The sequence below is a fragment of the Formica exsecta genome, unplaced genomic scaffold (assembly GCF_003651465.1).
Source record: "Formica exsecta isolate Colony F162 unplaced genomic scaffold, ASM365146v1 scaffold365, whole genome shotgun sequence".
Lineage (NCBI taxonomy): Eukaryota > Metazoa > Arthropoda > Insecta > Hymenoptera > Formicidae > Formica > Formica exsecta.
In genome coordinates, this window is record NW_021850897.1 from 1884879 (window position 1) to 1900927 (window position 16049).

General features: G+C 34.7%; 2 protein-coding genes across 2 annotated transcripts; one reads left to right on the forward strand and one right to left on the reverse strand.

Annotated features, from left to right (window-relative positions):
• The first annotated feature begins 402 nt into the window (after positions 1 to 402).
• LOC115239164 (T-box transcription factor T-like) lies at positions 403 to 5882 on the forward strand. Its single transcript, XM_029813531.1, has 6 exons — positions 403 to 722; positions 2009 to 2104; positions 3269 to 3512; positions 3649 to 3802; positions 3916 to 4113; positions 4401 to 5882. Exons 1-6 carry the CDS (start codon positions 403 to 405, stop codon positions 5285 to 5287), a joined length of 1899 nt encoding a protein of 632 aa, XP_029669391.1. The 3' UTR covers positions 5288 to 5882.
• A 4773-nt stretch (positions 5883 to 10655) lies between these two features.
• On the reverse strand, positions 10656 to 14765 carry LOC115239199. The gene is made up of 3 exons (XM_029813581.1): positions 14543 to 14765; positions 12807 to 12962; positions 10656 to 11287 (listed from the first exon to the last, which is right to left on the reverse strand). Exons 1-3 carry the CDS (start codon positions 14598 to 14600, stop codon positions 10710 to 10712), a joined length of 792 nt encoding a protein of 263 aa, XP_029669441.1. The 5' UTR covers positions 14601 to 14765; the 3' UTR covers positions 10656 to 10709.
• Between the last annotated feature and the right edge of the window lie 1284 nt (positions 14766 to 16049).

Consider the following 16049-nt stretch of genomic DNA (forward strand, 5'->3'; position numbering starts at 1 on the left):
TGAAATATCGCGCCCAAGTGTTACGAGCCTACGGTCACGCGGCGCGACTTCTCGCGGATACGGCTATCCTCGGCCGTTGACGGAAACGTCTGAGGTGCCGCGACGAACGACGATTTTCCGTCCCCTTTCGCCAACTCTCCCCCCTTGCTCCCCCCCGTGAGATCGCGTCCGTTTTTCTCGCGGGACATCGCGAATCGATCGCGACATCGACGAGAAAAATAATCCAGATTCTCATCCTCATTGCCGTCTTTTTATTTAGAAAACACATTATATCGTGATTCTCGTTTATTCCTCGAGTACATATTGTCGTTCAGAATCGAATCGTTTCGAATCGAATTTTCTAAATTTGAACGGAAGAGAGCGGAAGACGCGAGGCGCGAGACGTATCCGAGAACGCTGAAGATGCAATCGGCAAGCGCTCCACGAACACCTGGTTCCCCGACGCGTTCCTCGTGTCACGAGCGCGATCGGGAGCGTGAGAGGGAACGCGAGCAGGAGCGAAATCGCGAGCGGGAACGCGGCGGAAGACAGAGCCGGACGAGTCCTGAGGAGAATCGAGAGGATCGCGAAGAGCGGGGTGCGATCGCGAGGCAGGGTCTCGGGCCTCCTGCCGCGATCACGGGGAATCAAGGATTGCCGCTGTCCTTGTCGTTGGAGGATCGGGAGCTCTGGACCAGATTCCAGTGCATCACGAACGAGATGATCGTCACGAAAAACGGAAGGTACACATATAAACACGCATACATACACACATATGTGTTAATTGGAAGGTTAATAAACATTATTTGAGCTTGAAGGCAAGATTAGTTTTGACACGTATCACTATAATTGTGACTTTTTTATCATGTTCATATGTCGCGATGATATGATTGACGAACGTTTGAGGATTCCAAGAGAGGATCTTAAGATTTTTGTTTATTTTAAGACTCGAATAAAAATCATTAGTTTTTTTATTTATGATGATATCGATATCACACCGAAATATTTATGTTTGCTGGAAACAAAAATAACATTAGCTAGAATGCAAAGTCGGAGATTCGCAATTTGAAATTGAGAGATATAATTTCTCTTTTAATGTTTTCTTAGTTTAGTTAATACTTTACTAGTTTCTCATTTTATCTTTATAATACAAGAAAATACCTTAAACAGAACAAAATAAATTGATTATTTTACTATCAAATGGCTGTCTCTTGTCATTTAATTTTTACTCCGAAAAAGTAATGTTACATCCAAAAAGAAATATGTTAATACTGCGACATTCAACGTTCTTCATTCAATCAGATGGAAATTTTGACAGCAGTACACACATTGCAAAACAACAAACAAAACATAAAATATTGAAACCATGGCTTTAAAATGTTACGTAGTGAATTTTAAACAGTTTGCGTTTCTCCTCTTCCTTTCTCCTACGTTCCTTTCAACATGTGGCACCGAAAAGTCAATAATAATAGTTTTCTTCAAATGATAACAGCAGGTTTTTTTAAATGATAGTGAAAGGAAATTAGAACGTTGATTGCAATTTGTTTGAACTTGTCGTGAAACATTTTCGAAAAAAACGTCCCATATATCTGGATACCCATGTGTCACTCATTGCAAAAAAATAAATAATAGTAGATAATGCATATAGTTAGGATACTGAAATAAATGATAAAGATTCAATCCATGGAAAGAACAGAGTTCTCTGGGATTATTGTGAGAAGATGCGAGCCGTCGGCAATAAAACTTTACGATGCTTACGATCCTCTTGTAAAACGTTCTCTTGTCGAGCTGATGCCTGCGAGCGAGCACTTTACCTGCACATCCGCAGTCGACAAACCGTAATCGCTTTTATTAATACGCGGCTTGTAAATGCGCCGAAGACACACTGTCTGCAAGGCGGTCATCTTTTGATCCGCGCCGTGAATCTCGTCGTCGACATCGGTCTCTCGCGCGTACCTCTGAATCTCCGGGTTCTTTACGATCGGTGTCACATGCAATGATGTTCCTGATATGTCACTTTCGTCCGTAGGAGGATGTTTCCGGTGGTGAAGGTCGTTGCACGTGGCTTGGAACCGGCGGCTATGTACACGCTGCTACTGGAATTCGTTCAAATCGATCCGCACAGGTAACGAAATAATCTGATTATTTATTCGGCAAATGTATCCTCCACTCAGGAAAATAGCAACATCTATATTTAATTTTTGTCGAAAATTAAGGAACTTAGTCTTTTTTTTAAACGTCAAGCATTAAAATTTTTCGTGCAATATATATCTATAGAATGTGCGATTTTGTAAAAAACAGATGTCCCACACACACATAAAAGTTATAGCAACAACGTAAAAAAAATTAAGTAAATACCGTAACAATTGAATAAATATGCATCAAAAAAATTTTGACACATAGCATTATTATAAAATCTCTACACACCCTTTATATAGGATAAATAACTTCAATATTATTGTACACTGTTATTTTACATAAATTTCTCTATCTTCCTTTTTCTCTTTAATTAAAATGGTTAAACAAAGAGAAATATATTTATAAGATGCATACAATATTTTTATTCTAATCTTGTTAAATACGCAAAAGTATTTGTTTCAAATTGTTTTCAAACATATTATGTTTTATACTACGTCTGTTATCAATTTCACAGTTTAGATCTTGAATGATCCGCTATTCGCCCCGATCGAGGTTTAATTAACCATCCTTTAAGTACAAGTAATAGTAAGAGGCTGAAATTGTGCAAATTGTAAAGTTATGCTCAGAGCAGAATAGAAAGCGCATAGCATCGAAATGTTGCGTAGGCAACGGATGAGCGCGTTACCGATTTGCGTTGATTTATCTCGCGAACAGAAGAAAGGGGGAGGGGGCGCGAAGGACACTAACAGGTCGTAATTATCGTACCCTTTTCGTTCAAGCATCACGTAACGTCGCTAAAGTCGATTCTAAACTTGTTAGAGCGTTATTTTTAACTCGTCGGCGATTCGTCATCGGTGTTGAACGAACTGAGGGGCATTCGAGAGCTCATAATAGCTTTCGCAAAACAATCTCAGAAGACGATTGAAAAAAATACAAGAGATATTTTCTGTTGATCGCGAATCTTTTTCGCCAAATCGACTTACGCGATTTTTCCTTTTCTATTTTTTTCACACAAGACAAATATAAGTAAAATCTAATAATCTCATATTTTGAGGGAGAGTACATGCATTCCGTTTTCTGTCACACGTTTATATAAATCACGTAAATAAAAAAAAAAAAAAACTGTTTTAATAAAATTATATAATACCAGGTGGAAGTATGTCAACGGCGAGTGGGTACCAGGAGGAAAAGCCGAAGTGGCCCCGCCTAATCCAATTTACATACATCCGGAGAGCCCGAATTTCGGTGCACATTGGATGAAGGAGGCAGTATCGTTCGCCAAAGTCAAGCTAACAAATAAGTCGAATGGTAATGGACAGATTATGCTGAACTCATTGCACAAGTACGAGCCACGTGTTCATCTGGTCCGAGTGGGTGCTGAGGAACAGAGAACGGTACGTCTTTCTTTTCTCTTTCCTCGTTATTTTTTTTTTCTTTGAATTATATATTTATATCTTTATTTTTAATGTGATTTAGTGTTTAATCATTTTATTTACACGGATGCAAATAATGACGTCATCGTTCGTGTAGGTTCTTACGTATCGTTTCCCTGAAACGCAATTCATCGCAGTGACAGCGTATCAGAACGAGGAAGTAACGAGTCTAAAGATCAAGTACAATCCTTTCGCGAAGGCATTCCTCGATGCTAAAGAGAGGCCCGCCGATTCACAAACTTATCCTCAATGCAAGTTAATCTATTATGTATAATTATATACGTGTACATGAATAAAAACAGAATATCGGGCGAGGAATCGAAATTGAATCAAGCATTTTTAATAAGATAATATTATTTTGCAGATGCGGGTGCATTGTTTTTACCGCAACCCACAATGGGATACGAATACAATACTGCATCGGCAATAGCCGTCGCGCAAAATCAAGTTTCGGCTTGCGTTAGCAATCACTTTTCCAATTCGTGCACGGTCACCACCTCTGGACACAGAAGCACTTGCAGAGCAGCTCCTTATACCTTGAGACACAAATATGTCCAAGATGGTACGTAAAATTATTTCATTGTTTCTTTTAATCGGATAAAATTAATTCTTTTAATCTTAATCTCAATCCTTGAAAAAATCCTTCAATTAATTTTCAAAAATCTCTATCTATATAACCATAAAATTACATGAATTATGTCTACTTTTCAAATATTAATTTTTAAAATCTGTTAAAACCAAAAGCACACATATACTAATATATATATATAATATTATAAAAAGATATGTAATATATATTTTTTCAAAAGAAATTTTTCAGAAAAACTCTCAATTATTACTTATGTACAGAACAACACGCGGACTCATACACGCCGATGCCTCTTTTGCATTCCACGGCTTACGTGACAGCACCGGCTTGGTCGCCTCGCAGCCCGGAACCATTGCAGAACCTCAATTCTTCGTGCTTACCATCAGCCGCGTCGCAAGAATGGTCAACATCCCCATCGCCGTCGCCGACGTCGTCGGCGCACACAGTCCTCGGCAGACCCGTGGTCGGTACCGCATCCACCACGACCGTGACCGGATGCACCCTGTACGTACCGTCCCAGGAACAACACGGCGGGCACTGTACCGACTCCTGGATTCATCCCACCGCGTTGGAACAGCAGCAGCCACAGCATCAGCAGCAACAGCAATCCTATCTAAACTTAAATCTCCACCTGCATCATCAGATGTCCCCGTACGGTTCCGTTTCGCACCCGGGACTGCATCATGGTCTGCACCCGCAGAGCGGAGAACCCGTCGCTCCATCGGACGCGAGCGAATACGTCCATGAGTACCATCATGCCTCGCCGGTGCAATCGACCACTCCTGATCAACACCGTCATCATCCTCATCATCATCAGCACCCGCAGCATCATTCCCAAGCGCAAATGTTGCACTTGCAGGCTCTACCGCAGGGGGAAACCTCTTCCCCGGTCAGTGTGGAGTACGATAGCCCACCTAAGGAGCAGTCTCATATTCCGATGGGTTACCCCGAGCAAACTGCGGATGCTTTGAACGAGGTGCAACCGGACGATGAAAGAAGATATCTAACAGCGGTCGTCGACCGTCACCCTCCTCATCATCTTCATCATCACAATCATCATCGACAAGACACGGAGATTGCCGGCGAGCAGCCGAACGCTTGGACGCCGTTGACGCCACCACCGGCGCCGCAAACTACCGCTATTTGATTCGAAAATTCTGGGAAATCTTGCATTATGCAAAAACGCATATTCGAGTTTACGCGTGACCGCGCGTAAGATTGTCGACGCGGGAATTGTCACAGAGATGCATTCTTGTTGGCGTGACGTGTGATTGTTGATCGAAGTTAAGTGTATTAAGCGCGGTAGTTAATCAAGAAAATTTTATCGCGCCCAATATTGATATTAAAATATCAATTTATATCAATCCGTCCTAAATAATGTAGTATTTCGATTATTTTTAATTAATTGCGAAAAATATTGTTAGTAATACTATGTCAAGTATATCAAAAAAAAAAAAATAAAATACATATCAAATATTTGTTTTTTTTTCCTGAAACATTTATTTATTCAAAACATAAAAAAGAATTTAATATTGCAAACATAATACACATTTGATCTGTATCCAATTATATCTGTTCAATATGACAAAATTCTGTATAGTGTCTCATAAAAATAAACAATTATCTTCAAATTTCTTCAATAACTAAAGAGAATTGCGATAAAACAGGTCATCCTGTTGTGGGATATCAACGTTTCTTTCTTATTAACAGCAGGTAAGGCTCTCACAATATTATAGATATCACCATATGGGATAAAAAATATACTTTTAAAGCTCCTAAATTTCCGACAGGAAGTAACATTGAACGCGTATGTTATCGTTACACGATAAGAAAATTTCACCTCAAAATTATCAAAAAAAAAAATTACATTCTACATATAAAATATGCATAATAATTTTAAAGTGGGTGGTTTTTGCTCTTGTACAAATTATTCATTGGATATAAGAAAAATATCTTTGACAAAACGATATCATGGACGTTTGTGATTGTTAATATGTGTACACTCCACAATCAAATTTTTTTAAAAATTATATGTTAATTACATAAGTGGATATAAAGATTTACATATAAGTAAAAAATCATTGTGGTAAATTAAAAATAACGATATTTAGTAAAATCAATAGAAAAAATATATAATTTATATTATTTTTTTACATGCGTGTATATGTATGTCGTTATATGTTTATATAATTTATAAAATTTTGTGAGAGAACTTTGATACAACGTATGACAATTTATGTAAATGTTATAAAAAATTATTTCGTTTTACAAGCGATTTTCTATTTTATTTTATGTCATTGATTTATCTCCGCTATTTCTCGAGTATATCTCTTTACTTGAATGAATTTTATCTAACACTTGGACCGTAAATTAACGCGATAATCGCTAAAAAAGTTTGACGCTATAAAAGTTTCGAAAAATTTGATTAATTAATCAGAGCAAAGAAATCTTTGCCTCTTTGGTTTTAATTGTCAATCAAATGGTCCAAAATTTGTAGCATCGAACCTTTAAAAGTTCATCTTCAGTCGTCCGGTAAAATTTAATATTAGCACTTTAACATGCCATATTCAGGGTTTTGTATTTGTTTGAATGCAACTGACACAAGTTATTTTTCACGTATGCTGCTGTGCGTAATATGTCATGACGATTTGTGGAATATATATTCGCTTCTCCCTCTCCCATGCGCTCTTACTTTCTTCTCACTCGCTTTTACTACCTCGTTCTCGCCTTTGACGAGATGCCGGGGGGATTTATAGCACCTTTCTACGAAAGGAAAACAGATTTACTGCTCCAAACACTTGATGTCAACCGTCGCTCTCAAGCAAGGTGTGTAATACTATATTTATAAATCACGTTTTCTTGTGTTTCCCACTTTTGTGATCGAATCGTGCCATTAACAAAGCACGGTTGCTCGATCGTTTAAAACTAGCACGTCGTTATCCAAAGTGTTCGGGTGTCAGATAACGTGGACAAATCTACGTATATGCACGAGGACAAATCCGCGCACGCAGTGTATCGATATACACAATCACGCGCGAAATTGCACAAACGCTTCTCGTTTACTGCAGCACGTTCGCCTCTAACGATCCATAAGCGCGCTGCCCTTTTTACCCAATCGTTTTGCCCAAACCACCCTCTTGCACGAACAAATAACATAAAACGAATAATGAAACGATATGGCTTCTATGGCCCTCTCTCCTTTACCGGAAGCAAAAGTTTACTGGAATGCGGAATATCTCATCCGCAGAAATGCGAAAGTATAATGATAAGGTATGCGAAATGATCTAAACACCTCGTTGAAGTTTGGAACGTTCTTGGAACGAAGTATTAGCAAATTTCAAATTTTCGTTCCAAGAACCCTCCAAACTTGAGCGCAAGGTATTTAAACGTTTTCTACTTTAATTATATTTGCATGACTGCGTTAGAGAATAAGATATTTCAAAATTGTAATCCCTGTTATATTATATATATAATTGTTTAATTAATAATTATTATTTTACAATAAATATACTACATCCAAATAAAATATCTGTCGAATGAAATTTTAAAAACGACCTTCTAGCGCGATTAAAGTGCCACGATCATTTTAAATCACAATTTTAATTATATATTATCGTCATCGATGGCCATATCGCGTGATTACAATTATCGCGTAAAGATATGAGATTAATTGAGCCACATAGTTAAGTACAAGCGGTAAAAACAATTAACCGTGGGGTAGCACGGCTATAGCAACCTCGGTAAACAGTTCTCTATGGTAATCCTATTATCGGCGTCCGGCAAACGTTCACGAGCTTAGCGAGGCTTACCAATCTCTCTCTTCCAGAGAACCTCTCCAAAATGCGTTTCAAGGTCCACTATTGCTATATGGAAGCTAATGTGTGAGATCTGTTTTCCTTCGGAAATATCTGACAATATTATTGTAGTTGTTGAACTCTAGACAACAAATTTATATTGCATCAAAATTCTAAGATAAATGATGATACAATGGAATGAGTAAATAATTGTTACGAGCCATTTGAATAAACTTGTCTCTGTCGGAATGGAAAGAGGTAAGAAAAGAGAAGAGAGCTCGCGAAATACGTGGCAATTAGACTCGCGATACTTGTAACTTGTTTGTTTTGTTCTTAGCCAGGTTCGCAGTTTGTTCCTTAACATTTAAATGCAGACATTGTTGACCGATATTTGATTTTTTTATCGCGCCGTGATGGCGACATTCAAACTAATTAAAATGCTTGCAACAAATAAAAATCATGATGCCTTTAAACTTCTAAAAAATATTAATAATAAAATATATTAAGTGTTTATTTCTTTCATTATCACCACGATAGTTATATAGATTGCACAAAATAACAGAGAAGAATTATATTTAATATCTTATTTATATAATTATATTTAATATCAACTAAATTTTTATTAGAATTCAAAAATTATATATAAATCATTTAAATTATTCATTCAAAAGATCATCGCACTACTAGTTTTATCGCACATGAAATAGAGCATGCGTTTTATATTTTTCGTTTTTCCGGTTACCATTACACGGGAAATTCGATGTTAACGTTTGCAGTTGTGAATCGTTTGACGATTCAACAGCGGCCGCACTAATGTTTTGATGAATGCAATTTTCAAGGGAGAGAGGGATGGAGGAGGAGGAGAGTTTGATGCGCGCATGCACGTACGATGATTGCGAACGTTGTCGGACGGTGCCTCTGCAGGATTACGAATTAATTTGTAACGTTCTCGCGATGGCTGCGGATCTAGCACGCGCGGATTTATTGCGCCGTGATTACTTGCAGAATGCCAAATGTTAACTGGCCGTGAACAGAAATTGGCATCACCGCGCTTTGCGTCCGGCGATCAAATCGAAGATACCGCCCGTCGCTTCCAATAACATATAACATACTTGCATGGCAAATTGCAAACGCAATATCCCGGCACCGTTCGCAGCGTGATTTCGGAAGCGACGTATTCGCCAATGAGACTATGCACGCTATTCCATTATATAGTGTCTCCCGCGGAGGCACGAATGACTTACCTCCGAGTAAATTGCACGTATCGAATTGCAATCTGTTACACAAGAAAGTCGTCTGCACACGCGACCAAAAGATAAATTATTATCTTAAGTAAATATAAAACGGGATTTAAAATACACTTTAATTATTATTATATAATCAGCTAATAAACCATTTAATTTTAAACTGTTATGCCAGTTTAATGGCTTGTTTTTATAAGAGAGTCCAATAATCGGGATTCTAGGAACAGGTAACGTATTTCAGAAAAAATTGCAGATTGGGCTTATCCTAATCCATCCCTTCTGGGATACTTCCGGTAAAGTTTTATTGTTTGAAAAAGCTACTTAGAAATGAAAGGAAGAATATGGTGAGAAATGACTTATTGTTATTCTATTGTACAGTAATAGAGTTTAAAGTGTAGAGTCAAAAGAGGATAGTGTCGGTAAAGATGATGTTTTGTCAGAGAAGAGATTCTGGAAACTTAAGCTTGTATGCGATGGCCGTTTCAATTGCCAGTTAAATGGCAACAGCCTCATTAATTTTCTTGCATGTTGAGAGCAGCTCTGCAGAGACGATGCAGTCTCTAGTATTTCAATCCTTTGTCTACAACGCAATCTCGTGCCAACATCCAACTTCCTTCGTCGTTTCTTGCATTCAGTAAAATTGACGATCAAATAAGAAGCTACTTTCTCTCAAGATGTATACATATATATATATATGCAGCTAAGAGGTTAAAAGCAGATTCCAAAACGAAAAAATTACAATGGGTAATTACAACTGATTATGGATATAACTATATAAATAAATTGATTGTAATTTCCTTGAAAAGAATTAAAACAATAAAATAGTTGGCACTGAGCATTTTTAAAAACTTTGTAGTGGTCACATCTTCCATGAAACAAACAATTCAATCTGCGCATCTAATTATAAAGTAGGCGAAATATGTTTATTAGCGAGTACAGACGTGCTAGCAAAAAAGGCGTTGCTTTAATAAATTCAATAATCTATAATACATTCAAAAAACTTTTATTTTTTAACAATTTAATTGACATTAATCACATTGAACTTTATCTTTAATAAAGTATATGAAAATATCTTAGACCAGAAATGTTGAGTTTTATCTCTTTGTACGCGAAATAAATAAATAAAAATTTTAATATCCATATAATAATTTTTTTTCTTATATGTTTTATATTTCTATATGTACGTCATATAAATAATAAAAATATGTACGTCATATAAATAATAAAAATAATTAACATTATTATTATAAAAGAAAGTATTCAAAAAATATATATCAAAAAATAAAATGATATGTGTGTGTATGATTATATGTTCTCTATTCTCTGTAAATAATATAAATATAAATATATGCTCTAGAGATAAAACCATTATTTATATTCTAAATCAAAATATTTAAAAAATATTAAAAATATTTTCTTTTGTAATATTTATGTAATATATAAATATCACGTGTGTATGTTACATAAATATTACATATATATTTTTATATATGTCGTATAAAATGGTCATATAAAAAAATAATTATAAAACTTAAAAATCAATAGTGCTTCTCATAAGACGCATTAGATCTGGGACCGATGTAGCTGTACAGTCGTATATTATTACATTTTCCTTATCAGCATCCGAACTCACTTTTACGGCATTCTGAAACGCGTTTTTTTTCGTTGTTGTGTGTGTTTTATTAAGAGACTTCCCTGTAAAATTCTCAATACTTCGCAATGGTGCGCTGTTCTGACTTCCATTAGTCTCCTGTTGCATTCGATAAATAAAGATCTTCTTTGGTGATTTGGCAGATTGCCGTGGATGCCACATATTATTTTTAGATTTTTCCTTGTTATTTGATTCTGCATCTTTAGCATTATCCTGCGCGTGATGAGCACTATTTGTATCCGCGCATTTTTCAGATATTCTTTCTTTGACAATTCCGACGGAAATCGAAGTTTTTGGTGTAACATCCAATACGCAATCTCCATGTTTGTTTATATTACATTCAGTTGAAGAGTCCGAAGATTGAGTTTCTTCTTTCCATCCTCTTCCGTATCTTTTCCTTTCATTATGCATATTTTTTTTGTGATCATAATAATCACTTTTTGTGTAAAATGTTTCATCTAAAAAAAAGATTTTTACCTTATTAATCTCATCGGTACTGAATTGATGTGGAATAAAAGGTTAAAAAATATGTGTGTGTATGTGTATATGTGAGATATTTTGAATAATGTGCAACACTTATGTATATAACAAACCAAAAAACAAAACCAGTAAAAATCGTAGTTGTAAAAATTAATAAATAAAGAATAATTTCTCTCTCATTGTATGCACACTATTTTAAATTTATACAATCAATTAATATTTATTATAAACTTTGCGTGTCGTAATAATAAATTTTAAACAATCTTTCATTAGAAATATATAATGTAATCTATTTTTATATTAACACATTGAACGCCAAATGAATTTTGCATGTCTTGCCGCCAACATCAGAAATTTTCATTATTGCAAGCATATAATTTAAAAATATATATAGCATGATTAAATTATTGCCTACATTAATATGCGTAGTGCATTTATCTCATCGGTGATGCTTCGTGCGTATTAATATTATTCAGAAGTTTAAAAGTATCATGATTTATTTGCTGCAAACATTTTAATTAATTTGCACATATCATCTGTCATCATCATACATTGACCATCACGGTATTCAACGTAAAAAGATAATATAATTAAAAAATATATATATACATATAATTTTTTTTAATATCAAAAATTTATAGTGTTTTGTGTTCTATTAATATAAACATAGTATTCGTTATTTTGATACAATTTATAATGGTATCAAAATAATATATTATATTTTTTTATTTTACATAACTTTTCGATTGAAACACCATTGTATTTAGGTAGTCTATAATTATTCCGAAACATACATATATATGGCATATATAAATCGCGCGAATAACCGAATATCACACACACACACATTATTCCTACTTTAATATGCAGCTGAGAAAAAATACTTTTGACATCAGAAATTTTCATTATTGCAAGCATATAATTTAAAAATATATATAGCATGATTAAATTATTGCCTACATTAATATGCGTAGTGCATTTATCTCATCGGTGATGCTTCGTGCGTATTAATATTATTCAGAAGTTTAAAAGTATCATGATTTATTTGCTGCAAACATTTTAATTAATTTGCACATATCATCTGTCATCATCATACATTGACCATCACGGTATTCAACGTAAAAAGATAATATAATTAAAATATATATATATATACATATAATTTTTTTTAATATCAAAAATTTATAGTGTTTTGTGTTCTATTAATATAAACATAGTATTCGTTATTTTGATACAATTTATAATGGTATCAAAATAATATATTATACTTTTTTATTTTACATAACTTTTCGATTGAAACACCATTGTATTTAGGTAGTCTATAATTATTCCGAAACATACATATATATGGCATATATAAATCGCGCGAATAACCGAATATCACACACACACACATTATTCCTACTTTAATATGCAGCTGAGAAAAAATACTTTTGACACATTTCATAATTTTTTGTTGCGTCCGACACACATAATAGATAATACAAATTTATTTACCACAACATCTCCGCGCTTGTGTGGTTTCGTGAAATCGTTTATAATGACGTTCGGCATTAAAACGGCGCGGATATATGTTGCCGCATATCACGCATCGGTATGATGATTTGTCTTCTACTTTGATTTTAACAATATCAGCTATTTTATCAGGCATATCTGAAAAATAATTATTATGTGTATTATTATTAGATTCGTATTAATAATAAATAACGAAAAAATCGACAACTGATAATTCTCGAAATACCACAGACTTCTATATATTATACCTAGATTGCTAATGGATATGTTTCATATGGTAACATGTGAAACAAGGGTAGCCATTTACAATTAGACAGATTGGAAGTGTATATAGTGTATATGTAAGCAAGTGTAAGAATGTGTGTATTAACTCTACCTATATATATGTATATTCTGCCCAATTGTAAATGGCTGCCCTGGCTTCACCTGTCACATCGCTGTTAGCAGTTTAGGTATAATATATGTATAGAAGTCTGTGCGAAATACCAGAAACAAAAAACAAATGTAATTTCAGTTCTATATCTACGGACATATGTTGCCATCCGCCTGCGCACCAATATATTATAAATCTTATTAATTTTTGCGAGTATCATTAATTTTCTTTGATAAAACACTTTTTTCAATGTAAGCTTAACTTTATTTTATCCCATAATGTCGTACATAAAACATATAGAATAGTTGACAATGGCTCTAGCACACATCTCATTTCTTATACGCAGGAAAAAGTAAATCGGAGAAAAATGACACAGAAAGGGAAGCAGAAAATCTTTCACAAAGAGTGAGATTTTTTTCAAAGCAGATTGGTCAATCTCAAGGAATATGATTTTTCTCTATTTTAGCTGTTTTCTGTTGTAACTGAACGTTATATGAATAAAAGTATATAGAGTGGTCCGTAATTCGTGATGCAACCGACAAGTGGCTGATTCTTCATGAAAAAATAAGTCGAAGTTGCAGAATCAAATCTTTAAATCTCATTTTTTTAATTAAAAAAAATTTTTTTTAGAAACTTTTTAAAAGAAAATATCGTGTCTCATTTTAATTTACATATCTTATGTTAAAGTACGTACTAGACACTGTAAACAGAAAAGTAAATAGTGGTCTGTCGAGATCCGCTCAACGGTGTCTTATATTAGTCAAGTGCACGCGTACTCAACTAATATTTAAAGTTGAATTTATCAAAAAGAAAGCCTCATATAAAAAAATTTCATTCTGAAATTTCATTCTGAAATTATGGACCACCCTATATATATGAATAATTTTTCAATACTGTTAGCATTGACAATCTATATCGGAGTACACAGTCACCCAGATAGAGTTATTCCCACAATATTATAGTCTAGAGATTATCTTAAAAAAAAAGAAAAAAATTACTACTTATATATATATATATATGTACTTTTAAATACATTATATTTCTTTAAAAACAGATAGTAAAGATAATGATTCTCTCGCGAGTGCGTCGTGTCCGAAGGAAGTTTTCAAAATCTCCGAAAACATGGTCCAGAGAACTTTGACAACTTTGGCAAAATCAACCGTTGGAAAAATCAGTAAAAAGGCATGTAACAAGAGAATATTGAAATCGAGTATCGTATAATCAATTCGTAAATTGCTTAACTTTGAATTCTACCGTGATAAAGCGAGCACATAATATAGCAAATTATTGTCAAATCACACTGTTTACAATTTACAGATGTATACATTTGTATTTGTTTACTTACTTTTTATCCACCGTACCGTAACACGAGATCCAGAACGCGTATTTTTCCTTGGGCACATTATAATACTTCTTGAAATGCTTCGCTTTTCGTAACGTGCAGATCCTGTGAGTTCATCAACGATGTAACTGCGACTGGAGACTGAGAAAGACTGCGTGGAAATTCGGAGACTCCACACACTGGGCACGATACATATACTCTTCTATTATCAATAGCGCCGAAACGTGCGACCGCGTGCGATCTCCCCCCTCCCAACTTCTTTTGTCATCGCCGCTACCGGCGACGCTTTCACGTCGGTCCCTTTGACCTGCAGTTCGTTATCGGAATTCTTATAATAGATCGATTCCAATAAAAAAAAAGTCACCGTCAAAATAAATAGCGACTAAATGCGTATGTATGGCGATATAATATGACATCGTATTTCTTTGGTTTTCTTGTTAAAATATATTGCGAGTTAAGAGAGAATTTTCACCTTCCAGTAATATACTTCTATTACGATCCTTGCGAGTTGCGTATGTGTGCATGCGTGTGTGCATACAAGTACAAGAAAGAGGGAAAAAAATAAAAGAAAAGAAGCATTCTATTTCAAAAAGATGACACAAATACAGATGGGAAAAATTTTATGGATAAGCAAGTAATAAGAATTCCAGTAATAACATTTCTAATTTATTTTGTTTCTATAGATCAAAGGTATGTCTAAAAGCCTTTTTACGAGATCTCTATTATATTATTTAATTAATAGTAGTTTAGAAAGAGAGAGAGAGAGAGAGCACACATTGCATAATTTTTTTGGTAGAATGTGTGCTTTGCACATGTGCGATATATCGATATTTATAATTAAACTTTAAGTACAGATTATTAGAAGTATAGTATTGAAACACAGTTATGATTTAAGGAAAGCGCATTTTAACGACAGTTTCATAAACACAATATGCAGGCAATTATATGGAGGCAATTATGCGCAAATATAATTAACGGTGATTATTATTCGGAAACTATGTATGCTGTGTTATCGAAATTCACTCGGGATGACCTTAGCAGACGGAGGCCCACTTAAAATTCATAGCACCTGCTGACCGAACGGTAACGAAAGTGTTTCGAGAGCGTTCATTGCGAATACATATCGCGGATACGCAACGATCCGTGAAATTGACAGCGATAACCATTCCGATAATATTCTTAGTTCCCTTGCATAAAAGATAGTATCTGATTTACTACGATATTTTAATATACATTATATCGTTTACTTAATTTGCCTATGATAGAATGTGTTGCAACTATTTCTACTTAATTCTCGTATAAGGCCAAACCTCGCCTTTATACTTATACTTTAGCGTTAGTAGTGATGTCGTGGATCGGCGATTATCGGTTTTATATCGAAGTTCTACGAACGCTCAAGCGATATCCATAAACTGTGTATAAATTTTATATAGTAAAATTTTGGAGGTATATGGAAATGGAAGAGGTGCAATTCCTGGAAAAGGTAAAAGGTATCGATTTGCAATTATAC

Bases quoted from the DNA above. Each gene is read 5' to 3' on its own strand.
- LOC115239164 (XM_029813531.1), top strand. From the start codon at position 403: ATGCAATCGGCAAGCGCTCCACGAACACCTGGTTCCCCGACGCGTTCC. The intron at 2,105-3,268 runs GTAACGAAATAA...ATATAATACCAG, and splicing joins GTTCAAATCGATCCGCACAG to GTGGAAGTATGTCAACGGCG. The intron at 3,513-3,648 runs GTACGTCTTTCT...TCGTTCGTGTAG, and splicing joins GTGCTGAGGAACAGAGAACG to GTTCTTACGTATCGTTTCCC.
- LOC115239199 (XM_029813581.1), bottom strand. From the start codon at position 14,600: ATGTGCCCAAGGAAAAATACGCGTTCTGGATCTCGTGTTACGGTACGG. The intron at 12,963-14,542 runs GTAAGTAAACAA...ATTATTTTTCAG, and splicing joins TACGGTACGGTGGATAAAAA to ATATGCCTGATAAAATAGCT. The intron at 11,288-12,806 runs GTAAATAAATTT...TCTTTTTTTTAG, and splicing joins ACAAGCGCGGAGATGTTGTG to ATGAAACATTTTACACAAAA.